At 42.6% G+C, this 27,169-nt stretch overlaps 2 protein-coding genes across 7 annotated transcripts in view; both read right to left on the minus strand.

Moving 5' to 3' along the window:
* The window catches only part of CTNNBIP1 (catenin beta interacting protein 1), a 52,922-nt gene extending 51,691 nt beyond the window's left edge, over positions 1-1,231 (minus strand). The window contains exon 1 of one of the 2 annotated variants that reach the window (XM_060030559.1): positions 1,054-1,231. The gene's annotated coding sequence lies outside the window, so the exon portion shown is untranslated. The remainder of the gene's footprint in view (positions 1-1,053) is intronic. The other variant, XM_060030614.1, reaches the window with a different exon arrangement.
* A 4,751-nt stretch (positions 1,232-5,982) lies between these two features.
* LZIC (leucine zipper and CTNNBIP1 domain containing) lies at positions 5,983-27,145 on the minus strand. 5 transcript variants are annotated; one of them, XR_011246499.1, is made up of 10 exons: positions 27,103-27,145; positions 26,318-26,477; positions 22,261-22,365; positions 21,052-21,187; positions 20,619-20,717; positions 19,492-19,560; positions 18,867-18,962; positions 18,392-18,473; positions 17,715-17,897; positions 14,932-17,021 (listed from the first exon to the last, which is right to left on the minus strand). XR_011246499.1 is itself a non-coding variant. In XM_069540720.1 (9 exons), exons 3-9 carry the CDS (start codon positions 22,359-22,361, stop codon positions 6,280-6,282), a joined length of 618 nt encoding a protein of 205 aa, XP_069396821.1. In that variant the 5' UTR covers positions 22,362-22,365; positions 26,318-26,477; positions 27,103-27,145; the 3' UTR covers positions 5,983-6,279. The 5 variants fall into 5 exon arrangements, 4 of the variants coding, with proteins under 4 accessions (XP_069396821.1, XP_059869764.1, XP_059869756.1 ...); XM_069540720.1 differs by lacking the exons at positions 14,932-17,021; positions 17,715-17,897 and adding an exon at positions 5,983-6,314; XM_060013781.1 differs by having other exon boundaries at positions 14,937-17,897.
* Between the last annotated feature and the right edge of the window lie 24 nt (positions 27,146-27,169).

Consider the following 27,169-nt stretch of genomic DNA (forward strand, 5'->3'; position numbering starts at 1 on the left):
GAGCTAAGAGCCAAGATACTTGGGAGCAGAACCTCAGGACAAACTCTGACTTGCCTCCAGGTCCCTTGCCCACACACCCTGTGCCTCAATTTACCCAGCCGTCGGCCAGGCACACTTCCCTAAGTAGTGTGAGTGACAGGAGGCAAAGTAATTAACAGCTATAGTGTACTTAGATTCTCAGATAGGAGGTGCTGCCAGCCTCACATCTCATTATTCATAAAACTCTTCATCTGCGGCCAACACAGGCCTCCTGGGCCTTCCCAGGGGCTAACCTGACAGCAGGTACTGCTCAGACAAGTTCAGCACACACGAGAGAGGCAGGCATGCGGGGCCTAACAGAGGTTGGGTATCAGACCTAAGTGTCTCGGTTAGCAGGTTCAAGAAAAAGGAAAGTGGTCGGGGTGGGGATGATGGAAAGGAGGCGAGAAGTGCAGTCTGGGGCTCTGAGTGGTTAATCTTGCAGGTTCACATACACACGCCTGCCATACAGGTGAGATGTATGCCTACAATGTGCACCGTCTAGGAACACTCACTAGGAGAGGTGGGATGGGGACACGACAGTTCAACCAGACTAGGGAGAGGAACCGTGGATCAGTGACCAGATCTTGGCAGCATTTAGTTTGGGAAAATATGGGAGGGCTCTATACAGAGGGTCAGGATGCTGAGAGCAGGGCGCAGGTGAGGGAAGACACAAGAGGGCACGGGACCTGGAGTGCCGACAGACGGTGACAACCCCGCCAACGCGGTGGGGTGAGCAACAGAGTGGATGGCTCGGACACCTGTGGAGGCGACCCCCGGGGTAAGGGGGGTTGAGGACCGCTGGATGGTGGTCTGTCGCGGGGGCGGCGAGTGGCAGGAGCAGCGGGGGCCAGGTGGGGCAGGAGGCCCGGCCCAGACCAGGGCGCCGTGCCGGGGGTACGGCTGGTGGGTCCGAGCGGGGTCGGGGGCGCCCTCCACGGCCCCTCCCCGAGAGACAAAGGGCCGGCGGCTCCCCCGAGCCCCGGCGCGGCGCGGGCCCAGGCGCTGAGGGCGAGGGCCGGCCTCGGCGCTTACCTGGGCCGCCCGACCCGGCCGGGCGGGCGGGGGCTGCGGGTCCGAGAGCGGCGCGCGGCGGCCTGTTCCGGGGCGCGCACAGCCCGAGCAGCCGCGGGGGCAGCAGCAGCAGCAGCAGCAACAGCAGCAGCAACGGGAGCAACCGCCTCAGCCTCCGCCTCCCGTTCAGTGAGTCACCGCGGCGGGGAGAGAGGGAGGCGCCAGGCCGCCGGGGGAGGGACCGGCGGAGGGGGCGGCATCTGGCTCCGCTCGGGCGGCGGAGGCGCGGCCACGGCAACGCCCCGGGGGGGCCGGGCGCCGGGGGCGTGACCTGATGATGTGGTGGGCGTGGCCAGGAACACCCTTTGGCTCTCATTGGTTAAATCGGACAGAGGGCGGGGATTCCAGTTGAGTGGGGGGGGCTGAGGAGTGCTCGGGCACGCTCATTGGGCCCCTCGAAGGGGGCGGGACCAGTGGCCCCGGGGCGGAGCCACGAGATGGGCAGGTGGAACCCGGTCGCGGGCAGTGGCCGACCGGCTCTCAGAGCAAAGGGGTGGAGCGGGTCGGGGGTTGGCAGGGGAGGAGGGGCGGGGGCTCGGATGAGGAGGCGGCCTGAGGGCGGAGCCCGAGTTAAGGATGGACCCGGCGTTGCGGTAAAGCAACTCTGCCTGTCCCTAGCTGCTCCAGAAGCACAGTGATCCCGTAAAAATAATGGCCTCTCCCACGCACGGGTCTGTGTTTAAAAATGGGAGCAGCCAGATGGGGCGGAATCCTTGGTGAGACCGATTTACCCAGGACCCCTGAAAAATCTGAAATGGACGAGGTTGCAAAACATTTAGAGGAGTGGTCTTCCTGAGTCTTGGAGCTGGGAGTATTGCTACCTTTAGGCCGACTCTTGAACTGGGGGCCTGTCTAACCTGGATCCACCGAGCCCAGAGAGCCCAGGGATGGTCCTCTGTGGGTTAAACTTAGAATACTGTTTGTATTGGTAGTGAGTGCATTTTTCTGGGGAGAAGGGTGACCTTGATTAAAATGTTTCTATAGGAAGTCTGACTATGTCTGCTAATCTGGCTCTGTCTGGAGAGAGTATAGAAACAGCCCCTTTTAGGCAAAATGAGAATTGCTCTGAACACCCACCTTCCCTTTTAAAGGGACGCGTGTCTTCAAGTGTGGTCTCACTTTCAACATTTAACTTAACAATTGCATGGGGTGACACTAACCACAGTTTAGAGGCCTTACTGCCCCGCTTTCCCCAGCCTTTTCACTCCTTTTCTGTCCCATCCTCTTCCACTCCCCTCACTTTTCTTTCCCTTCCCTATGCAAGGATACAAGATACTTTTTTTTTTTACTGTATTTATATCCTCCAATGTCCATATTGCTCTTTTGATTTAATAACTTTTTAGTTACAATTGAGGAATACTTTAATTTTATCAAAAGTCATGAGATTATGAACTTTTAAAGGCCAGAAATAGATTTTAATGATGTCTGTATCTCCATCAGCTTCCAGACTACCAGGCCCATAACAAGAGCTCAAGCAATATTTTGCAATACAGTTACAAGCTTGTCCCTCAAGTTTCCCAGCGCATACCAATACAACAAACTTACATATTCAAGTTATTTTCATGTAAATATTGATGTTTAAACAAATGAATTGGGACTTCCCTGGTGGCAGAGTGGTTGGGACTCCAAGCTTCCAGTGCAGGGAGCCAGAGGTTCCATCCCTGGTCGGGGAGCTAGATCCCACGTGCATGCCGCAACTAAAAGTTTGCATGCCACAGCTAGGGAGCCGGCAAGCCGCAACTAAGGAGCCCGGCAAGCCGCAACTAAGGCGCCCGCCAGCGCAACCAAAATAAATAAATAAATAAATATTTTAAAAAATAATAAACAAATGAATTAAGGGACTTCCCTGGTGGCCCAGCGGTTAAGACTCCACGCTTCCATTGCAGGGGGCACGGGTTTGATCCCTGGTTGGGGAAATGAGACCAGGGAACTGAGATTCCCACATGCAAGAAGGGAAAAAAGAAAGGTATATGCTTAAGGAAAAATGTGGGAAAGGAATGCACAAAATGAAAAGGTGTCAGTGTGAAATAGTGGATGCTTTTTTCCTTTTTTCAAAATTTTCATAAATACATTGTTTTTATAGTTCAAAATTACAATAAGTTCATCAACATAGCCAGGCCCTTAACTACCCCATCAGCTCAGAGTTGGAAAATTCTGCATTTCTAGATAGCAGTATTACTGCAGGATTAACGCAGAATGAAACACTGAAGGCTTAGGAGGCAGGAAACATCTGTTAGTTCTGACAGCCCAGCACTGCCTCTGCCCTTTGGGGAACTGCTCCTCCCCACCGTCTACCCACCAGAGGTGCTGATGAGGTTACCAACTATAGTATTCTACCCTTTCCCCTCCACAAAAAAAGCAAACAGTGGAGACGTGAACCCAAGCTTGATCAATTTAAGTGCTGCGTTCTCTTGACCATTGGCTAAGAAGAGGATGTGACCTGAGCGGAGCCAATTGGAGTCCTTCTCTGAAACTTTCTGAATTGGAAATGAAGGGAAGTTCTTTCTTTCCTGTTGGATCAAGAGCTGTAAGGATGTGACCTCAAAAATGTTAGCATCATCCTCCACCCATCCCATGGAAAATTCTGAAGGAATGAGGCAATGTTACTGGACAGACACAGAGACCAAGATTTGGAGGGAAGGAAAGTGAAAGGGAGAGAACCTATCATGGTATGTTCCATGGTTTCAGTAGACCTTGCACCAATTCTGCACAAACCATCTCACACTTAATAGGTCCCCAAATCTGCCTTTCCTCTGTCAACAGCTGGCGCCACTCCACCAAGTTGCTTATACCAGAAACTTAAGAGTATCCTTGACACCACGCTCTCCTTTATCCCTCACGTTCAGTCCATGTTGTTTCCACCCTCAGACCATACCTTGAATCTCCCCTCTTCCCACCCTCTCCACTATTCTGCTCCAGTTTAACCCATCATCAGCCCTCACCATGACTCCAGCACTAACTTCCAAGTGTGCCCTCATTCAGGCTTTCCCTAACACCGTCAATCCATTGCCCACACAGCAGCTAGAGGGATCTTCTTAAAATGTACTGATCTTGTCACACCTCTGCTATTCAACGACTCCTCTTTGTTTTCCTGATGAAGTTCAAAATCTTTAGCATGGCTACAAGGCCTTGCATGATCTGGCTCCAGCCTGACCTTGAACTACCTTTGCCAACTGAGCTTCCACCACACGCAGGCCCTCTCCCTATTCCTTGATCACAGGATACTTCTTTGTGCTTTGGTACATATGAGTACCATTTCTCTTCCTTTTACTGAAGTGTAGTTGATTTACAATGTTGTGTTAGTTTCTGATGTACAGCACAATGATTCAGTTTAACATATATATACATATTCTTTTTCATATTCTTTTCTTTTATGGTTTATTACAGCATATTGAACATAGTTCCCTGTGCTATACAGTAGGACCTTGTTTATCTATTTTATATATAGTAGTTTGTATCTGCTAATCCCAAACTCAAGGAGACTTTTCTTTACCTATGCTAGGCCAGCCCCAGTCCCAACATGGCCATAAATTCCAGGAGGGCAACGAGGTCACTGTGAACCACTCCCACCTAGTATAGTAGCTGGCAGTGTAGATGCTCAACAAATACTGCATGAATAAATAAATGTGTAAAGACTGAACCCAGGACTTTCCCTCCCATTGATAGCCACTCCTATTTCCCCATCTCCACCCGCAATTCCAATGCTACCAACCCTTTTTTCACGCTTCACTCAATAAATTTATGATTCTATATTTTACCCTTTCAGCTTTGGGGAGGGCCTCTCTGTGCTCCCAGACATATATGTATCTTTAAATAGCTGCTTTCTGGAGGAAAAAAAATCTCTATCCTCTGTATCAAAGGGATAACTCTAACAGTAAAATATTCAGGCCAAGTATGAAACAACAGTGGAGCCACAGCAGGCTGCAGGGAAGGAAAGCTATTTTGAAGTAGTTATGGCAACAGTGGTCCTCAAATTTTACCCTATAAGAGGGCCTCCTGCCTACAAGTGGAGCAGGTACAAGGTGAGAATGGGAGAGAAAGGAAAAGACATTGTACTGAATAAAGAAGAGATTTTTTTTTTAGTAAAGAAAAAATAAGAACCAATTCTTTTTGTGTTTTGAAAACCAAATTTTAAACACTAATAACTTCCAATTATATAGAAAGTTCGAAAAATTGTCTTTTGCATCGGTCTCTATGTTTTTTTGTTTTTTTGCGGTACGTGGGCCTCTCACTGTTGTGGCCTCTCCCGTTGCGGAGCACAGGCTCCAGACGCGCAGGCTCAGCGGCCATGGCTCACGGGCCCAGCCGCTCCGCGGCATGTGGTATCTTCCCGGACCGAGGCACGAACCCGTGTCCCCTGCATCGGCAGGCGGACTCTCAACCAGTACACCACCAGGGAAGCCCCTCGGTCCCTATATTTGTCATCCTGTTTACATGCGATACAACTCTAACTTCTCTGAGGATAGACAGTGACGCAGGAGACAGGAGGCTAAGCGCGCAGCAGACAAAGCATACCGCGGTCGTGCGCCATTCTCCTCTTTCACCTTGGCAAGTGACTGTCATTTAAGTTTACTTTGGAGATAATAAGGAATTATTAAACACAATGATGAAAGCATTTTGTAGACCAGTGGATATACATATTTTGTGTCATGAGTGGGGTATGTGCAGCTTTGAACATCTGGCTCGCCGCCAACCCGTCCCTAGAGTGTTGGTTTCTACAGCATCTGATACGTACATGCTCCCTACATCACGGAACCTTGTTTGTACTGTGCTTGGGAACAACATAAAGAAATAATTATTCACTTCTTTGGCTGAGTGTTTTGACAGACCAACACGTCTTTTTTTTTTTTTTTTTTTTTTTTTTTAATTTATTTTTGGCTGCATTGGGTCTTCATTGCTGCGTGCAGGCTTTCTCTAGTTGCAGTGAGCGGGGGCTACTCTTCATTGCGGTGGGCGGGCTTCTCATTGTGGTGGCTTGTCTTATTGCGGAGCACAGGCTCTAGGCGCGTGGGCTTCAGGAGTTGTGGCTCGCAGGCTCTAGAGCGCAGGCTCGGTAGTTGTGGTGCATGGGTTTAGTTGTTCCGCAGCATGTGGGATCTTCCCAGACCAGAGCTCGAACCCCGTGTCCCCTGCCTTGGCAGGCGTATTCTTAACCACTGCGCCACCAGGGAAGCCCCACCAACATGCCTAATAAGTGTACTTCTTGAGCCTCAAATGTTCACCTAGTAAAGACAAACCAACATAAGGCCTCAATTTGGATCCAAATATTCAGCCTATTAGTCTTTAAGCACAGTATCACCTTTTTATTTCCAGCTGGTTATCGTCTAATTAAGCATAAAAAATTACCATCCCTAAAAGCAAAGAGTCTCTACTCTCTGGTAATAAATGACAGAACAGCTATCTTTCCCCCCTGCACAAACGAATGCATTTTATATCTGTAGATATTGAAATGTTACCAGTGTATTTAGGTGAGACTGAAAAGACCATTCCTGACAAGCAATTCCTTCCTTTAATAACAGGCCCTGTTATTAAATATTTGTTATTAAATATTTGTAGCTTTGCCTGTTATTAAATATTTGTAGCTTTTCTCCTACCCTTCACTGTTCTAAGAGTAGAAATTTTCAAACCTACCTGAGAGTATAAACCCTCCTGTTCCACATCTATATGTTTAGCTACTTGCTATTTGTAAGACTGAGGTCGGGCTTTGCAGTGATGTGACAGACACTTAGATTTTGCATTTTGGTCCAGCAGAGGTTGCTCAATCTAACTGAACTTTGTGGCTTTGTTTTCTGCACACACCGCTCCCCTCACTTTCTTCATTACTGCTCTTCTAGGAAATTACTTCCCATCAGCAGTACTTGCCCCCAGCTGGTTGTGAATCAGATGGGGCTCTTTTTTTATAGTTAATAAACAGTACAGGCTGAGGGCAGCAAATCTACACCCTGGTGCCAGCTAATGAAGAGCCTCACATGAAAGCTTATGCAAAGGGGACAGGCATAGTGCAAATGTCCTGGGATCCCAGATTATCCACTCTTCTCCCACACGCTGCATAACAGATACTAATGATTATTAATTATTTAAGCAAAGAACATGAGAGTCAACACAGGCGGCAAAAGGAAAATAAAAGAAGCTGCACTCTAGAATCCTCTGTCGAAATCATTTTAATTCACTCAAGCTATAGAGCCAAAGGAAATAGACCAAGATACTTAACAGCTAAGGAATTTTTTTAAATCCTCTACCACTTTTTTCCCTTAAAAAGAAAAAAGGCAACTTAGGCTACATTTGTATACATTGCTGAAAAACTGTAATATGAAAATGAAATGGCTTCCACAGGCTGCCCTCTGTGATGGCATGTGCAGGCCAGGGAGTGACAGGACGAGGCTCAGCCAGGTCTTCGTAGGCTCCAGTGAACCCTGAGGTTGTGAGTCCCAAGTCTCCCCTCGAGATGCATCTTTCTTGCTCATACACACTAAGGGCACTGGAAGTCTAACGCTTGAAGCTCCATCCTTGATTTTCTTTTCTTTGTGCTTTCTACTAAAACCTTCGTGAGATTTTCACTTCAAATTACAAACGTCGTGTCATTCCTGGTAGGTTTTACTTTTTCTTTGCATATATCAGGATACCTAGAACGGTTTCTTCCTATTACATAAGCTGTGACACTATTTTAAAAAGTTAAGAGCTCAAAAAAGGCACAGTTTGATCTTACTTTTAAATTCTTGGACAATCTCCACTTGTTTGAAACTAACTGGTAGTTCTACAGTGCAACCTTTCCAAATTGTCAATCCCCTGGCAGCTAATGACATTTCCTCTTACAATCGGAGTTTTCATTTCTAATTCAATAACATTTAGAGATCTAACGCTCATTATTACTGTAACTAACCTGGCTCTGTGACTAACAAGAGACTGTGTTTTCTTTGCAGGTGTCTTTTTCTGACCTTGTTCCAATATTCACACTACCTTCCTCTAAGTTCTTACGGGACCTTTCATTTGAACTGATTCAGAACTTCATCAACGTTTCACACGTGAACTATTATGTATCCCCTGGCTTTTGTTCAAGCATAGTCTCTTTAGCCAATCGCATGTCATTGTGCGAGGCAGGGGATAAAGCAGCAAATCAGACACATACTGTCCTTGCCCTCATCATGGATAAGACATACACCAATGAATTATACACCTGAATAATTCATTGCAATTATAGTTAAGTGCCAAAAGCTGAAACACAATGGGCTCTGAAACCATATAATTGGGAACCTAACCTTGCATTAGGGTCAGGGAGAGTTTCCCTGGGAAAATAATATTTAAGCTCACACTTGAGGTATAAGTAGGAGTTAACTAAGCAAAGAGTGGGGAGAAGAGGATAGCACACAGTGGGACCAGCCCATAAAAAGGCCATGAGGAAGCAAGAGAGGATGGTGAGATCAAACTACTGTGAGAGAAGGCCGGGTGGCTGGAGTGCAGAGTGATGGGGAAAGAGGTCAGGCCCCTATCATACAGGACTTCATAGGTCATGCTAAACATTCAGTATTTATCCCCAAAAGTAATGAGAACCACCAAAAGGTTTAAACAAGGATATGACATCGTTGGATTTGTATTTAAATAGATGACTATGGCTTTTGCAAGGAGAATGAACTAAAGTGGGATAAGAACGGCGTATTAGCAAGTGACTGCTGCATAAAAAAACCACCTCGAAACTCAGTGGCTTAACAAGCATTTGTGGGTTTTGTTCAGGGGCCTGCAAATTGCCTGGTGTGGGCACACTTCAGGCTGTGGGTTGGCTGTGACTCTGCTGGGTCAGGCCGGGACCAACAGGGTTTAGCTGTAGATTGGGATTAAGTCTGCTCCATGTGTCCTCATTCTCCTTGAACCAGAGGCCACAAAGGGCACATGCGTCTCATGATGAACGGCAGAGCAAGAGTACCAAGACAAACTGTGGAAGCACATTGCAGACCTCTCCAGGAGTCATATCCATAAACAGCCCATTTGTCAAATTCAGTCTAATTGCCAGGCCCCAAACAGCGGGATAAGGAAGTATATTCCACCTCAAGGGAGGAAGGTCTGAATAAATAATTGTTGAGTAATACTCCAATATATCAAAGCAGCTATCATCAAGGCATTTTCCATTCTTGATGGAGAATAAATACATGGTAGTCTGTTGCTTTCTTCGTCCTAACCCACCTTGCTTTAGCCCCCAAACAATTGCTTTAATTTTCCCAAAGCCTTTACCGGACAGAATATAAAACTGTATAATATTATCAGCTTAGAATTATCAGCTTAGAATGGCACAGCAGGCATTCAATTTATGATGCATGAGTCTGGCACAGTGCTATGTACTCTCATCAATTTTTAGATTTAATTTATTGTTTGGGGGGGGTGGGGTTTTTTGCATTTATTTTTCTTTTCTTTTTTAAAAAATTTATTATTTGGGAGGAAAACAAATCCGTTTTCCCCCCCAAAGTCCTGATTTATCTCACATTCTTGGGCTTAGCTTTAACTGGGATTCATTCTTTTCTTCCATTCTTGCAGTTAGGAATGCATTCACAGCCATAGTCCTGGGTCTTTAATAAGAAGCTAGTCTTGCTGTGGACATCAATATTTTTGGTGGAGTGTGAGGCTGAGGGGAGAGTTCATGTAACTTGGAAGCAGCTCTGGGGAGTGAAAGTGAACTATTTTTAGCTGAATTCGAGTGGAGGCAATGCACTTGAAGAATCCAAAGGCTTTAGCAATATCTTAGATTGACTTTAATGAGTAGTTAGACTAAAATAGCTACAGGCTCCAGGGGGCAGACCAACCTATTGAGAACCTCTCCTGGGAGATAAAAAGGCACTCATATAGCTCACATCATGAAGTAGTGTCAGCCTCTTCCATGCCCCCAGCAGGATGCTCAGCATGGGAGCATTTCTACCCATCTTACTAATTGGTGGCTAAGTACAGACAGAACAGAAAGGGACACTTATTTTACTAATAAGTAGAAAAGCTTTCTCAGGAAAGCAGAAGACATGCTCACAGAGAAGAGGAGGCAGGGAGTCCTTAAGCAAGCATACAGGTGGCACTTGTGACTTTAAAACAACTTTGAGCACGCAATTTCCATTTAATTTCTTTTCAGAGAAGACATATAGAAACAGCATGCTAAAGGGGCTGCAGTGTCTGGAAAAGATAAAAGGACTAGTTTTAATTTGCCTTCCATTTCTGCTGCTAATGATACCCTGCTGAGACAGACTGTAATATTAACACACAAATTCCCACAAACCCAATAACATCCTTTCACTAGGATGTCTTGGGTTATTATAAGATCTCTTTAGCACAAGTTATGTCATTAAAGGAAATTTAAAAGTAAATTAATCTCACATCCAGGAAACGAAAAGACAGGAGAAACAGAATTGTAGGCTTTTCCCCACATTAGGTACTCCTAGTTAATATATTTTATGATCTTAATTTCCTGTTATTTCAAATATCTAGATATGAACACAAGCTTCCCTTTGTCAAACCAAACACAACGCCTCTATTTTATTTAGTATTCTTAAAATGTATATTTTAAGATTTTAAATATTTTAATGAAAGTGGCATTATTTAATTTTGTACAGTTCCTTACACTGTAGTTTCAAAGCCATTTAACCATTTAATAACTATTCTTCACAAAATATCTACATGAATATTTGGAAGGTGACTTGACAAAATGAGACCAAAATTAAGTATAAAAGAGTGGCACAATTAGGATTAGAAATGTAGTGACAGGGTTCAGGGGACACACCACCCCATGATATGGCACCTTGGCATATTGACTATTTTAAGCTGATGGAACTTGAGAAATGGCATGAGTAGTAAGGACTTTCGACCTTCCCTTGAAGCAGGTCATAAAACCCTCATGTGAGAGGTGCCCTCCCCAGTACCTGGAAGGAAGGAACATTCTTACCTTCAAAGAAGAGACAGAAAGGAATGGGAACAAACAGATCTAGCTAAGTTTCCCTCAGTTTCTTACACTTAGCTCACCTTTGTTCTATCTCATTTTCCCACGACTTTCCACCCTTCATCAAATCTAGCATACAAGCACTCAGATTTAACAGTTTCTCTGGGTCTTCATTTCCTTATGAAGGTTCCCATGTCACATAACACTTACAGTGAATACATGTGTATGCTTTTCTCTTGTTAATCTGCCTCTGTTATAGGGGTCCCAGTTAAGAACACAAAAAGAGGAAAGAGATCTTTCCTCCCCTACAGGAGTATTCCCACTTTCTTTCCATTTAATATTCTCCAAAATGACTTAATAACATAAATACAGATGACTCTTGAACAACATGGGTTTGCATGTGTGGGTCAATTTATACCGATTTCTTTCACTAAATACATACTACAGTACTACACAACCTGTGGTTGTTTGAATCCACGGATGTGGAACCGCAGATACCAAGGGCTGTCAAATTGTACATGAATTTTCAACTGCGCAGAGGGTGGGCACCCCCAACCCCCGTGTTGTTCAAGGGTCAAGTGTATTTTAGTGAGATATGCATTTTACAATATTGATTTTATTTTATTTTTTAATTTTTTTGCCACTTTGCATGGCTTGAAGGATCTTAATTCCCCGACCAGAGATTGAACCCAGGCCCACAGCAGTGAAAGCGCCAAGTCCTAACCACTGGACCGCCAGGGAATTTCCTACAAGATTGATTTTAAAATGAGGTAAAAAATTATAGATGAAAGAGATCATTTAGATCAAATTGTACAGATCAGAATTATTTCCCAGTGTAATCTTCCTTATAATATGTGAATACACATCTGAAATAATGTTTCTAAGGATCCAGCTAACTATGATGGAGTGACAAATTTGGAGGGAGGGGTAGGTCTATTTAAAACACATTTTATCATTGTGAAATAAACCTCTTGGTGATGCAGCCGGATATCTAAACTTCTATTAACCATATAAACACTTAAGAGTCTTATTTTTTTAATAAAAGGACTCTATTCAATATCCATTTTAGAAAATTTAACAAAAAAGAGCCAAGTAATGTGTCTGGCGTATCTCAGCACTCAATAAATGCCTGATGAAAGAATAAATGACATCACAATCAGAAGAGGTAGCAGACAGAAGCTTTCCTTGCTTCCACATAGTAATTGTTGTTAAGATTTTTCTAAAACCCATTCTCTTCATTTTCAAGACCTAATCCCCACCAGGGAAAGCACATTTTGAGTTTTTCAAAGTAAAAGGGTCTAGTGTACACAATTTGTCCAGTGCCTTCATTGTAACAAAATTAACCTGGCACAATCAACCTCCCTCTCTGGCAAGAGCAGCACCGTGGGAGGTCGTAAGAGTACTGTGGGAGCAGTCAGGTTCCCAGAAGAGAGGCACACACATGAATGAGCACACACTCACATCCCTCATTTCTGCTCTAGGCTCACAAGTTAAAGACAGAGTTCACATTTTCCTTCCTGAGAATGGAAAGTAGATTTAGGTATGTCTCACGTACTCTTTTATTTGGACTCTTGCTCATGGTATTTTCTTGCAGAGGAATAAACCACTCATAGTTCTGGAAGACAAGATGAAAATAAATGCCACGAGGCTGAGGCTAAGGGGCTGAGATTTTGCCTGTTTGCTCGAAAATTACAAATGCTCCTCTCCTGAGTAAATATGAAACAAAATATTTAAATAAATGAGTATAAGCTCAGAGGTCTTGTTTGTTTTGGTGGTTCAAACACAATGGAAGTTTATTTCTTGCTTCTATGAATTTAAAGTGGACTTTCCTGATCGGTGGGTGACTCTCTTCCAAGCATTGATATAGGGTGCCAGATTTATTGCCTCCTACAGGCTGCTATCTTTTTTAAAAATTTTTATTTATTTTTATTGAAGTATAGTTGATTTACAAGCTCAGAGCTTTAAAAACCAAATCTAAGGTATAATTTACCAAGACCTAGAATAAACGTGACGTAAAATTTGAGGTGCTAAGTTAAAAAAAAATTTTTTAAGGGACTTCCATGGTGGTCCAGTGGTTAGGACTCGGCACTTCCACTGCAGGGGGGCATGCATTTGATCCCTGGACAGGGAACTAAAATCCTGCATGCCGAGTGGCGTGGCCGAAAAAAAAAATTTTTTTTAAAGATGAATAAACACCACATTTTCTAAGAACATGGTCAACCATAGGATTAAGACAATCACTTACAACCTAATCCAGGCCAAATATTTACTTTTACCTAGATTACCTATTTTTTAAATTATCATCGAGGGTCACTGCCTCAGTTTTCAACTTGGCCTGCCTGGTTTATGAGTATTGCAGGAATAAGGCCAGGCCTAAAAGAATCAGGTTTTCATACAAGCCAAAAAAATCACTGAACTCTTCTTACATATATGACAATTTAGCAGCAACAAAAAAATAGTACTTGAACTAAGACATTTTAGAATGAACAGACATAATTACAATAACTTAAACTCTTAAACCAGGTATTGAAATTATGACTGAAACACAAAATCAGAGGTTCTTGTGGGAAGGCTTCAGAAGTTCAGTCACAGTTGCCAGAAGCTGAGGACAGAGGACCTGTGACTGATACATAATCTTAGAAAAGACTCTTACTAGCAGTATCTTCCTCTTTTTGTTTTTTAATTAATTAATTTTTGGCTGCGTTGGGTCTCCATTGCTGCGCACAGGCTTTCTCTAGTTGCAGCAAGTGGGGGCTACTCTTCTTTGTGGTGTGCGGGCTTCCCATTGCAGTGGCTTCTCTTGTTGCGGAGAACAGGCTCTAAGTGCACGGGCTTCAGTAGTTGTGGCACGCAGGCTCAGTAGTTGTGGCTCGTGGGCTCTAGAGCTCAGGCTCAGTAGTTGTGGCGCACGGGCTTAGTTGCTCCGCATGTGGGATCTTCCTGGACCAGGGCTCAAACCCGTGTCCCCTGCATTGGCAGGTGGATTCTTAACCACTGCACCACCAGGGAAGTCCCTGTCTTCTTTCTTAACTCAAAAGGAAATTGGTGGTTCTCCTTGACCTCCTTTATAGAAAATATTTTTTACTTGTTTATTTTATTTTGCGGTACACGGGCCTCTCACTGTTGTGGCCTCTCCCGACACGCAGGCTCAGCGGCCATGGCTCACAGGCCCAGCTGCTCCTCAGCATGTGGTATCCTCCCGGACCAGGGTATGAACCCGTGTCCCCTGCATCGGCAGGCGGACTCTCAACCACTGCGCCACCAGGGAACCACCAGGGAAGCCCTACTTGTTTATTTTTAATCGTAGTCCATTGTCTGAGGCTGTAAGGAATGTGATGCTCTCAGAGGAAAACAACCAAGTGTTAGGAAGCTACCAACTGACAGCCTCAAACCACTCAACTTTCCTGGTCCTCTGCTTGGAACAGCATGGACTTTGCATTGTAAGCTCTTAAGAATGTCACTAACCCCTTGTGTTTGAGGCCCTTTCAGCATTACAGTCTTTCCACCTTGCTATTAGTGTGAGCAGGGAGAGGGGCTTTCAAAAAGAAAATGAGTGAGGATGTCAAAAGGCCATATTCTAGGGTGATATCTAGTAGAGCCATATTTCTAACCTGCTTTTTGCAACTTAATGAAAATATTAAGTACTAGTTTCCCCAGTTTCTAAATCTTTTCAATTCCAGGGCCACACAGACTGGAAGCAATTATACAGCTTGTTCACGGGGGTCTGTGGGAGTGCTGACAGTTTTAATTTACATATTAATGCTGAAAAACAATTTGAGAGGCAAAGAAGAGTGTTCTTTGGTCTTAGTAATGAAAAGACAAGAAAAAAAAGTGGACAGGAAAGCGATTGAAAAGCTCTAGGCAAAATGGTCTGGGTTTATTTTTTCTGTAATAATTTCAAACTATCCACCGGTCACTGTAATAAGATACTATTCCGATGGTGGATTTGCACAGTCTTTTATTTTGCCTAAGATGACCATTCTTTGGCTGAGTGTCTTCAATAAAAGGCCTATCGACCAAAGTTAACAACCCATCTGTCCCAACTCCAACTCGTTCCTGGAAACAACTCATTCTACTGCTTGATTTCTTCCTCTACCTAACTTAACACTCACAGGATAAAAACAAAGCAAAACACTGAAAGAGAAATTGTTTTAAATTATTAGATTTCATTAAACAGCCAGGTTGGACACTTGATCATTGGAATTTATTTCTGCGGCAACCCCAGTTCTTTGAAAAATGCAGGAATTCTTTCCCTTAAAATATTAGCTTGACCCAAGGATGTCAAAAAGCTGCCTTAGCATTAGTTATTGCAGTCTGAGACCTCCCAAGAGGTCTAAAAAACCAGAAGATTAAATATAGCAAAATATGAACATAACATGAACATAGTTTACAAGTCATTTAATAACTATAGTTGTATAGACTTTTCAAATTATTTTTCTAAGTTACCAAATTTGTGATAAACATATCATATGGCCCTTGAAAAAACTATTAAATTGTGGATTAACCCCAATGTAAAGCTTTCTACATTAAGAAAGAGAGGGGAATGCACGGTAATCCTATGTAGTAGTTAGCTCCTATGATCCCCACTGAACAGATGAGGAAAATGAGGCTCAAAAAATATTGTCACCAAAAATATATATATATATTGTCATCTACCAAAGGTCACACGGCCATGACTGACAGTGTCTTGCTAGGCACTGCAAACCTGGCCACTTTGAAACGAAGGTTAATTTTAAATTAAGTACTAGTCATCACTTACAAAATGAATATATTAATGTGATTAATGACAAAATATTTCACTGAGGTTAGTCTTACAGAAAGTTTAAGGGAAACCAAAATTAAGGACTCCAGATTCATTTAGGCCTCTTTCAAATATAAAATATTCCTAATTTTCCTTGTCTTACTACTACTGGAAGGGAATCTTGCTATGAATTAAAACAAAACCCAAACAGTAATTCTGTTCCTAGGTATATACCCAAAAGAATTGAAAAGGGATATTTAAACAAATACTTAGGCACTAACGTTCATAACGGCAGCACTATTCACAATAGCCAAAAAGTGGAAAAAACCCAAATGTTCATCAAGAGATAAATGGATAAACACAAAGTGGTATCCACTCAAGGGAATATTTTCAGCCATTAGAACGAACAAAGTACTGATACACACTACAATGTGGATTAAACTAAAAAATATTACGCTAAGTGAAAGAAGCCAGACACAAAAGGTCACATACTATATGATCCCATTTATATGAAATATCCTGAATAGGTAAATCCATGGAGACAGAGAGTAGATTACTGGTCGCTAGAGGACTGGAAGGAGGAGGGAATGACTGCTTAGTAAGTATGGGGTCTCCTTTGTGGGGGATGAAAATGTTTTGCAACTAGATAATGGTGGTCATTGCACAACACTGTGAATGTACTGAATGCCATTGAACTGCACGCTTTAAAATGATGAATTTTAAATGGTCATGTGAATTTCACTTTGGTTAAAAAAAACACACAGAATAATGAAATAATGGTGATTGACCATAAAGCCCTAGATGAATAACAGGTAATTTGCTTTTTCTTAGTTTGTCACAATTTAACGAGTTTGTGACCATCATAAACCAATATATAAAAAATTACCCATTAAAAGTTCCAAATAAGGCATTAATGTAGCTGAGGTCCCCTAATTTGTCCAGTTGGCAGAGCACCTAGTAGAGTTTACAGTACACAAGAAGCTTTAAATGTTTTTAATTTGTATAAAGTCTAAAGAAAAAGAATATTGAGAAAAATGTGAAAGAATATAAAGTGGCCAGAGCCTAGGAAATAAGGTGACGTACATGCATATGGGAAAAATCTATACATCTGAGCATGCAGAGAGACATAAACACTCAGGAGAGAAACCGGCTTCTTCTCATAACTTATTCTGTGTTTCTCCCAAAACTGAAGAGTAAATAGTAGTTTACAGTCACCACCCTCTGGGTTTCAGCAAAGAGGTCACACACAGGGAGGGCCTCGAGCTGCCACTTCCAATTGCTTCCCTGGTGAAACAATGCAGGAGGTTAAGTTACTTCAGGAGACTCTCAACAGGGCTCCCATTGTTCCAAGCTCAAAACTCAGAGACACAATGGGCACCATTCATACTGAGAGCTTACAGGCTGGGGAATGGTCACTCAGTGACAACTTTTTTGGGGACACTGAATTTTCATAAATACGGACTTATACCGATATGTGGGAATTATTTTTTAAAAGCAGCACAAAATAAAGAAATAAAACTCAATGGACACTAAACTGACAGGACACCCAAGTCTTATTCCCAGCTCTGTCTCTAATGTGACTTTAAGAAAGTCACTTGCTCTTTCTGAGCCTTACTTTCCTTGTTTGTAAAATGAAAATGATTCTAAGATCACTCAGAACTCTAAAGTTCTGTGAACACATATGAGGTCTGTTGATGTTGCTACATTATTTACTCCAACAAGTGGGGATAAATTATGAGCAGAAAAGAATCATCAGTTCACATCTTTTCATTTACTACCAGCATCTAAAAACAAGGAGGCTCAATAAAGACAGGCAGAGACACTATTTTGTTTTCTCTTAAACAGACAAATCATAATGAATAAGGTCCAGTGAGCCCCTCCATCCCAACAAGTCCAGGATCACAGAAGTGGGTACCCCTACACAAAGCACAATGACGAAGGGCATAAACAAAAGCCTTAAGTATGTTTTTCTGTCACCTTTTCTTAGGTTATTAATACACTTCATGAATCTCTTGACTTCTTTGCCATGACTCAGAATCCCCGGAAGAAAAATGCCATTTACAACAAGAATGCGATCAATGTCCTAAGTTTTCACACCATGTCATTTTTTTGTTTTTTCAACCTCAAAACTTGCCAAAGCAAGAACTTTGTCGCCAGAGCCTAAGGAGAAAGACACATAATAAACAGAAATGTCATTTCAAATGCATTTATAGTTCCAGGTAAAGAGAGGAAAATCTATCACGTAGATGATAAAACAGAAAATGAAACGAGTTTTTATTATCAGCGCATTATCCCTGACCCTCCCCACTGCCACGACAATTTCCTTCCCTGCACAAACAACTAAGCCACATAGGGCAATTTATTGGTTACAAATACTTACTTTAATTAGGGTATGAAATAGAACATGTAACATTTTAGTTTACTTTTATATTTACATTTAGCTGAAATATTTTAAAGCATTAGGCTATATTAATTTGATTATTTTTAATTAAATAGTATTGGAAAACAAACCCATTAAAAAGCGGTTTATAAAGAAAACAATTCTGGTTTCACCTCTAAACTCAAGAAAAGGCCATCATTTTATCTCACCCGTGCCATCTGTCAATCTAGAGCAGTAATTCATGTCCAGCTTTCAGAAATACGAGGGTACTCACCAAGGTCTGTAGAGACTTTCTCAAACTGGCTGAGTATAGCACCTGCGTTTGCTGACAAGAAGGCCTCGTCATCTGCAGTCAGCTAAACAAACAGAACAAAACCCAAAGGACTGAGTTCAAATGTGAACAAAGTGGCTCTAGGAATCACTGTTAAGAATGTCTTAGGGGCTTCCCTGGTGGCGCAGTGGTTGAGAGTCCGCCTGCCGATGCAGGGGACACGGGTTCGTGCTCCAGTCTGGGAAGATCCCACAGACCACGGAGCGGCTGGGCCCGTGAGCCATGGCTGCTGAGCCTGAGCGTCCGGAGCCTGTGCTCCGCAACAGGAGAGGCCACAACAGTGAGAGGCTCGCATACAGCAAAAAAAAAAAAAAAAAAAAGTCTTAGGACCACAAACTAAATCACAGATCAAGAAATTCTATACCAAATACTTCACACTTTTTCTTTATACCTAATATATTAAATTAAATACAAGTACCTTCTCTCCAAGTTTCCTGAGAGCTGTTAGTATCTCCACTTTCTGCTGAGTATACAGGTCTCTTTCCAGCTTTCCTACCATGAGATCTCTATCCATCTGTAATAGATGAATGCAAAGCATATGGTATTTAAGTTAAAAGCATTCTTTGCATAAAATCAAGCTTTTCAGATGTACTTTTTAAAGAAAAGGTCCTCTACCAATTAATATTATAAAGAACTATAGAAACAACTCAAGGCAAACATGATAGAAATGTTATTACACAGTTCTAATAAATCTTGATACTAATCATAACCATTGTCTTAGTTATAAACTCTACTGAGGAATTAGTAGGTCAATAGCTTCTTTAAAGAGGAGCTATCCTCTAAGAATTCTATTTCGTTAAACTGAAGTGTGGTCTAAAGGCCTGAATGAGACAACTGGTAACAGATCTCCTGGAACTTTGGTTAAATATCACCTCTACCACCAGAAACATTGATAGCATGTACTATGCTTTGGTACTATTCTATGTGCTTTACACATTTTAGTCCATTTAAACCTCATAACAACCATAAGAGGTAGGGACTATCATTACTGCCTTTTTACAAATGGGGAAACAGGCACAAAAAAAGGTTAAAGAAGGACTTCCCTGGTGGTCCAGTAGTAAAGAATCCGCCTTCCAATGCAGGGGACGCGGGTTCGATCCCTGGTCGGGGAACTAAGATCCCACATGCCGCATGGTGCGGCCGAAGAAAGAAAAAAGAAGAAAAAAAAAAAAAAGAGGTTGAAGAAAATAACTTCCCCAACGTCACATATGTCCACAGTAGAACAGGGGTACAAATCCAAACAGTTTGATCCAAATCCATGCTCTTAACCACTATGCTATTAAGTTACCAATGGCTGCAAATAACTTATTAATGTCTTAACTATATTCAAGTCTATAAACAGACTTCCTCAAGTGTCAGGTTTATAAAGATGTTTGAAATTCTTAGATGGGAAAGGCCACACATGCATAAAGCATGGCTGCTAATGAATGCTAGATGGGATTTCAATTCAGAGCTCCAGAAATAAATAGTAAAACTTTAAATGTGAAGTTGTAGCAGAAGCAGTCAGTAGCAATTTAAACTGCCATATGCTGGTTAAACCTCTATTTGTTATCAACAACCACTGCTCAAAGGACTAATTTTGTCAGAAACCTAGTTGTGGGTTGTGGCTTTAAAGTCAACTGACTAGTTTTTTGAAATAGACTATCTTTTAGAGCAGTTTTAGGTTCACAGTAAATTGAGCAAATGGTACAGAGATTCCTCATATACCCCTTGCCCTCACTCATGCATAGTATCCCCATTATAAACATCCTCACCAGAGTGGTACATTTGTTCCAACTGATGAACCTACACTGACACATCGTAATCACCCAAAGTCCATACTTTACATTAGGGTTCACTCTTTTTGTTTTTTAAATGTAATTAATTTATTTTTAAAATTTATTTATTTATTTATTTATTTGGCTCCGCCGGGTCTTCGTTGCGGCGTGCGGGCTCTTTTAGTTGCGGCACGCAGGATATAGTTCCCTGACCAGGGATTGAACCCGGGCCCCCTTCACTGGGAGCACAGAGTATTAACCACTGGACTGCCAAGGAAGTCCCTAGGGTTCACTCTTGGTGTTGTACATTTTCAAATGACCAATTTTTAAACTTTAGAATAACATAATGAGCAAATTCTTGGGCTGAGAAAAGAAATACATACAGGGACTGGATCAATTTAAAGAAACTTTACCTCTGCTAACCTTGTCCGAAGCTGACCTGGTTGTTTCTTTGCAAACAATCTGATGACCTCTGGGGTTTTAAAGGCCTGGCTGATAGCTGCCTGGATAGCCTAGAAATACAAGAAGGTGAAAACTAACCAAAATAGTCCAACAAAGCAGATATTACAATATTTGATTGATAGGTCTTCAATTCTTAATAGGTCTTCTTTGTTCCTCAAACAGTATTACAACTTTAGTATCCATTTGCTATTTCTATGCATGTCACTGGAGTCAAATATATAACTAGATGAAGATCTGGAAGCAAATGCTGTTTTATCCATAAGTAGACATTCCTCTAGAAGTTAAACCCCAAAGAGGGTACATTTTCTATCTTAAATATACTTACTGGAAAAAAACAACAACAAAAACCAAACTGTGTCACCAATGTAAGTAAATTATGCTTACCAGTTGCATTCCACTTAGTTCATCAACCAAAGTCATATTTCCAGACATAATTTTCTTTAGTGAATCATTAAATTCACTTAGTTGTTCCAGAGTTTCTTTTTTGGTTTCTTCATATTCATCTGTATCAAGTTCCTCTCTGAAGTACAGTGAACATAATATAGAAAAATATAGAGTTCCAAAAGAAAAAAACAATCATAGTATTTATACACTAAGACTTCAGATACATAAATATACAAAAAATATCCTGGGGGAAAAAGGCTGAAAGGAAATATCAAAATACTAATGATGGATGTGTTCAGACATTAGTGTGGGCGTTTTCCTGCAATTCTGACAATTAAACTTTCTTATTTTTTTTTTAAACCAAAATGAGACAGACTTAACAAACAAACCACATAATAACTTCCTTTTAAGCAGTCTCTGAATCAATGGTATAACCTTGGGCAAGATATTTGACTAGCCAAGTCTGAGTTTTTTTTATCTATTGTATAAGCTGTAGATAATCATAGTACTTACTTTATAGGGTTGCTATGAGCATTAAATGAAATATGGAAAGTACTTGGCATATAATAGGTACTTAATAAATAGCTGTTATTATTACCATCATTATCATTAATGGTAGGTAAAATTTTATGCACCTTGAAATACAACAGCAATGCAGTACTTGCCATCTGAGTACTCCAAACAAGCCATTTATTAAACATTTACTACAAAACAGCTCCCATTTATCTAGTGCCTGCTTTGGGCCAAGCATTGTGTTGTTCCCTCATCTGCAATAGTTACAATAGTCTTTCCAGGTTGTTAAAAAGGCAATGAGCAGTCTTATTTCTTTGAGCAGTTAAGGCTGAAGACATACCAGAAGTTCAAGCAGTACCTTCTCAGCTTGATACCAGGCAGGGCCTACTTCAAATACTGAAGACAAGATGGGTGTTATTATTTCCATTTCATACTCAAGGAAATGGAAACTTAAGGTGGTTAAATATTTAGCCCAAGTTCACATTCACTTTGAAATTAATCTAAATACTTTCAGTATTCCAGCCTTTTTAACTCCAAAGCCAGTACTGAGTTTATTTCTCCAGCAGACAAAGCACTGTGAAGAACACTACAGGGGAAACCAAAATCACACATGGGCCTGCACACATGGAGCTTATAATCTAGCTGCAGGAGACAAAAGCCATTTTACAGCATAGCAGCACACAATTATACTATTACCTGCATTCCTCCAGGTCCTGTAATTGCTGCATTAGTCTATCCAACTGTTCTTCTAAGTTCTGCTTTAATTTGCTTGTCTCTGTCTTTCCTCTGGAAGCCATTTTACTAAGTAGAACAATAAAGCAATTTAAAGTAGGCTATACACACACACACACACACAAAAAAGTGGTGGGGACTTCCCTGGCAATACAGTAGTTAAGACTCTGCGCTTACCCTGCAGGGAGTGCTGGTTCGATCCTTGGTCTAGGAACTAAGATCCCGCATGCTGCGTGGTACAGCCAAAAAAAAATTGGCTATACTCTTTCTGAGCTACAGGTGTGGGGAAGATTGTCGTGCAAAAAAAAATCTCAATTTATATATAAAAGGTGAAACGCATATAGTAGTAACACCCCACAAAAATGCCTGGGAGTCTTCTTAATTGAATTCACAAATTAATTAGAAGTCTTAACTATTAGTCTATCTTACTTTAAACATATTTGATAGATGAAAATACAGATTTATAAAGAAACAGATCAGGCGTGACTCTGCTTTACAAGATTCATTTTAACATTCTTTTTCATTCTTAATAAGTACACTCCAGGACTCAGAATACTCCTAGTATTATCTTATTGGTCTTTAGGTGCATTTACCTAATGACTTGTGGGCATGAACAACTTTTTTTTTTTTTTTTTTGTGGTACGCGAGCCTCTCACTGATGTGGCCTCTCCCGTTGCGGAGCACAGGCTCCGGACGCGCAGGCTCAGCGGCCATGGCTCACGGGCCCAGCCGCTCCATGGCATGTGGGATCCTCCCGGACCGAGTCATGAACCCGTGTCCCCTGCATCGGCAGGCGGACTCTCAACCACTGCGCCACCAGGGAAACCCAATGAACAACTTTTGATGTGAATTTCTTCTTTGGAAATGTGCCCATTTTTCTACTGGATTATCTTTCTCTTACTGATTTATATAACATGGATATAAAGTCCTTGCAATTATGTTGCAAATATTATCTCTTGTCTCCTGGCTTTAAATTTTATTTATGGCATTTTTTGTTATGGTAAATTATTATTTTTAATGGCCAAACCTATGTTCTCCTCTATGTTTTCTTAGTTTTGTGTCCCATGAAAGCAAGTCCTGACCATCTCAAGATTTTTTAAAATATACTATTTTGTTTTTGTTTTTGGCTGCACCGTGGGGCTTGTGGGATCTTAGTTCCCTGACCAGGGACTGAACCCGGGCCCATGGCAGTGAGAGCACCAAGTCCTAACCACTGGACTGCCAAGGAATTCCCAAAAATATACTATTTTTTTGTTAATGCTGTGAAGTAGGGATCTAACTTTTATTTTCTTTCAAATGGATAGCCAACTGCCCCAACACTGTTTACTAGTATTTATTTATGCTACCTTTAATTGAGACTCAATAGAAACAGACTCAAGTCTGTTTCATTGATAATATTCTGGTCCTAAGGCATTACTTTACTATTTTAATTATTATAGCTTTAGAGCTGGTGTATACTGATGACTGATAAGGAGTTGGCTCTATTATTGTTTTTTTTCCCCAAAATTCTTGACTATACTTGTACATTTTCCCTTCTAGATGAATTTAAGAATCATTTTGACAAATTCCAAAAAAAATTCAATTGAAATTTTTTAATTTTATTTTATTGATTTATTTTGGGCTTCATTGGATCTTCGTTGCTGCACGCAGGCTTTCTCTAGTTGTGGCGAGCAGGGGCTACCTTTTGTTGCAATGCATGGGCTTCTCACTGCGGTGGCTTCTCTTGTTGTGGAGCATGGGCTCTAGGCACGCGGGCTTCAGTAGCTGTAGTGCATGGGTGAGATCTTCCCGGACCAGGGCTCGAACCAGTGTCCCCTGCGTTGGCAGGCGAATTCTTAACCACTGTACCACCAGGGAAGTCCCTCAGTTGAAATTTTGACAGGGGTTACATTAAAATTAATATGGAGAAAATCTGTATCCTTAAAATTTGAAACTTCCAATCAAGCAATATATCTCTCCACTTATCAAAGCTTTCTTTTATGATCTCTAGTTTAAAAAAAAGTATTATTTTATTCACAAAGGCTTTAAACACTGGGTGTTCTTAGATATCTTGTATTTTTTGTTAATATCAGAAATAAGGTTTTTGTTATTACAATTTCTTTTTAAAAAAAATTTATTTATTTTTGGCTGTGTTGGGTCTTCATTGCTGCACACCGACTTTCTCTAGTTGTTGCGAGCAGGGGCTACTCTTTGTTGGGGTTCCCCGGCTTCTCATTGCGGTGGCTTCTCTTCATTGTGGAGCACGGGCTTCAGTAGTTGTGGCTCATGGGGTCTAGAGCACAGGCTCCGTAGTTGTGGCACACAGCTTTAGTTGCTCCTCGGCATGTGAGATTTTCTGGACCAGGGATCGAACCCGTGTCCCCTGCACTGGCAGGCAGGTTCTTAACCACTGTGCCACCAGGGAACTCCCTGTCCACCATTTCTTACAGGTAAGACTCCAGCCTTCGAGACCTTCCCTGAGTTCCAAAGGGTGGATTCTGAATAGCTGCTAATCAAGGGAGGAGTAGCCAAGAAACTACCTGAGGCAAGATTAAAGGGACAGAGAAGAAGCTCATCCTTCTCTTTTTTTTTTAAAAAAAAAAGACTGGGTAGGGCTTCCGTGGTGGCGCAGTGGTTGAGAGTCCGCCTGCCGATGCAGGGGACGCGGGTTTGTGCCCTGGTCCGGGAAGATCCCACATGCTGCGGAACGGCTAGGCCTGTGAGCCATGACCACTGAGCCTGCGCGTCCGGAGCCTGTGCTCCGCAACGGGAGAGGCCACAACAGTGAGAGGCCTGCGTACTGCAAAAAAAAAAAAAAAAAAAAAAAAAATTTTACTTATTTTTTTTTGCTGCGTTGGGTCTTTGTTGCTGTGCACGGGCATACTCTAGTTGTGGCGAGTGGGGGCTACTCTTCATTGCGGTGCGTGGGCTTCTCATTACGGTGGCTTCTCTTGTTGCGGAGCACGGGCTCTAGGCACTCGGGCTCAGTAGTTGTGGCGTGCAGGCTCTAGAGTGCAGGCTCAGTAGTTGTGGCGCACAGGCTTGGTTGCTCCGCACCATATGGGATCTTCTGAACCAGGGATCGAGCCTGTGTCCCCTGCATTGGCAGGCGGATTCTTAACCACTGCGCCACCAGGGAAGTCCTCATCCTTCTCTTTTGAGCCTGCATTTTCTTCTACTTATCAAGGCCAAGTCATCCATCCTTCAAGGTCAAGTTTTACCTTCTCCATAATGCCTTCCTTGGTTCCCTCCCAATCACTACATTGTGAGTTATTTGAGAGTAGGGATTTTACATTTTCTTTATACACCAGCGTCTAGCACAATGCTGGGCAGATAGAAGGTATTGAATAAATAAATGGTAAATGAATAATGATAATTGATTGCTTTTGCCACGGCATTCTACGTCTTAGTCTCCATTTAACACTATGTCTGCCTTGAATTATATGTGATTTCATCATAGCTTGTTGTTTATTTGTCTGTCTTCCTCTCCAGACTGTAAACTGAGAGCAGAAATGGGTCTGATTCCTTTCTTAGCCTTTTCAGCACTTAATACAGACTACATATTCGATAACTGAATGAACTGTATAAAGGCACAACGTACTGTAAGGAGGTAAAGCTATTCTAAATGAATTTCAGAGAAGATGAAGATGCTTTAAAAACCTTACCCTCATGCTACATTATTTGAGATTTATCCCAGAAAGATTAACTCACGGGCACCACCTAGTATTCAATAAAGGTGGTGCACCTTTTACCGAAACTGCAAAATTATTCTTCAAAAACTGTAAGTTTTTTTTTTTTTTTTTTTTTGCAGTACACGGGCCTCTCACTGCTGTGGCCTCTCCCGTTGTGGAGCACAGGCTCCGGACGCGCAGGCTCAGCGGCCATGGCTCATGGGCCCAGCCGCCCCGCTGCACGTGGGATCTTCCCGGACCGGGGCACGAACCCGTGTCCCCTGCATCGGCAGGGGGACTCTTAACCACTGCGCCACCAGGGAAGCCCAAAAACTTAATTTTTGAGAATTAAGGTACTCATTCATGCTCACCTGTCTCTTAATCCTCTGAACTCTGCTCAGTGCGGACCGGTCTCAAATTGCATAAACCTCCAATTCTTGAAGTTCCAAGTGTCTTAAACTTGAGGAAAGCGAAACTGTTCATCAGGACTATAAGAGGCTCAAAGTTCAAACCACCTGGGGGTGGAGCTGGCTGGGAAAAGGGAAACCATTAAAAAGTGGTTTTATTTACTATACATAAACGTATACCTAAAGCAGTCCCAGTAACTGCCACTTGGGCAGTCTGCAACTGAAACACACCCTCTCTTTCTAGGACGACATCATAGGGGCGGGAGGGGGTGTGGAGGAGGGGGAGAAACCCGTTTTCTCTTGCGACTGTGCCTCTGGCAGTCTTTCTGAGGTTTTTTTCTAGTGAGGCCGAGAGTGTTACTCAGGAAAACCCCGCACCCGGATCTGCCTTGAAGGAAGTTGTCATATCCAAAACCACGGAAAAGGAGCGCATACATTTTCCCGGCTGGAAGTGAGCAGCGTCTGGACCTCAACCATCCGGACAGGGAGTCAGCGGTCAGGGAGCAGCCCCGATCACAACCCCAAATCCCATCTCCCAACGGGGAACATGAAGCTCCCGCATTTGGGTCGTGCGGCGGCCGGCTCGACTAGGCCCGACTGCCACCAGAGGTCGCCGGGAATCCGCTGCCTCCGAAACTCTTCCGCTTTTCCGGACCAGAAACCGAACCACCTCCTCAGGCCCTCGGGGTCCCTTCTCCGCCTCCACCCATCACTCGGTCCCAGAGTTCGGAGCCAGGGGCCCCGCCTACCTGAGGGGCCCCGCTCGGCGGACGCGTAGAAGAGGAGCACTTCCGTCAGACGCACGCACTTCCGGCC

The sequence above is a fragment of the Delphinus delphis genome, chromosome 1 (assembly GCF_949987515.2).
Source record: "Delphinus delphis chromosome 1, mDelDel1.2, whole genome shotgun sequence".
Lineage (NCBI taxonomy): Eukaryota > Metazoa > Chordata > Mammalia > Artiodactyla > Delphinidae > Delphinus > Delphinus delphis.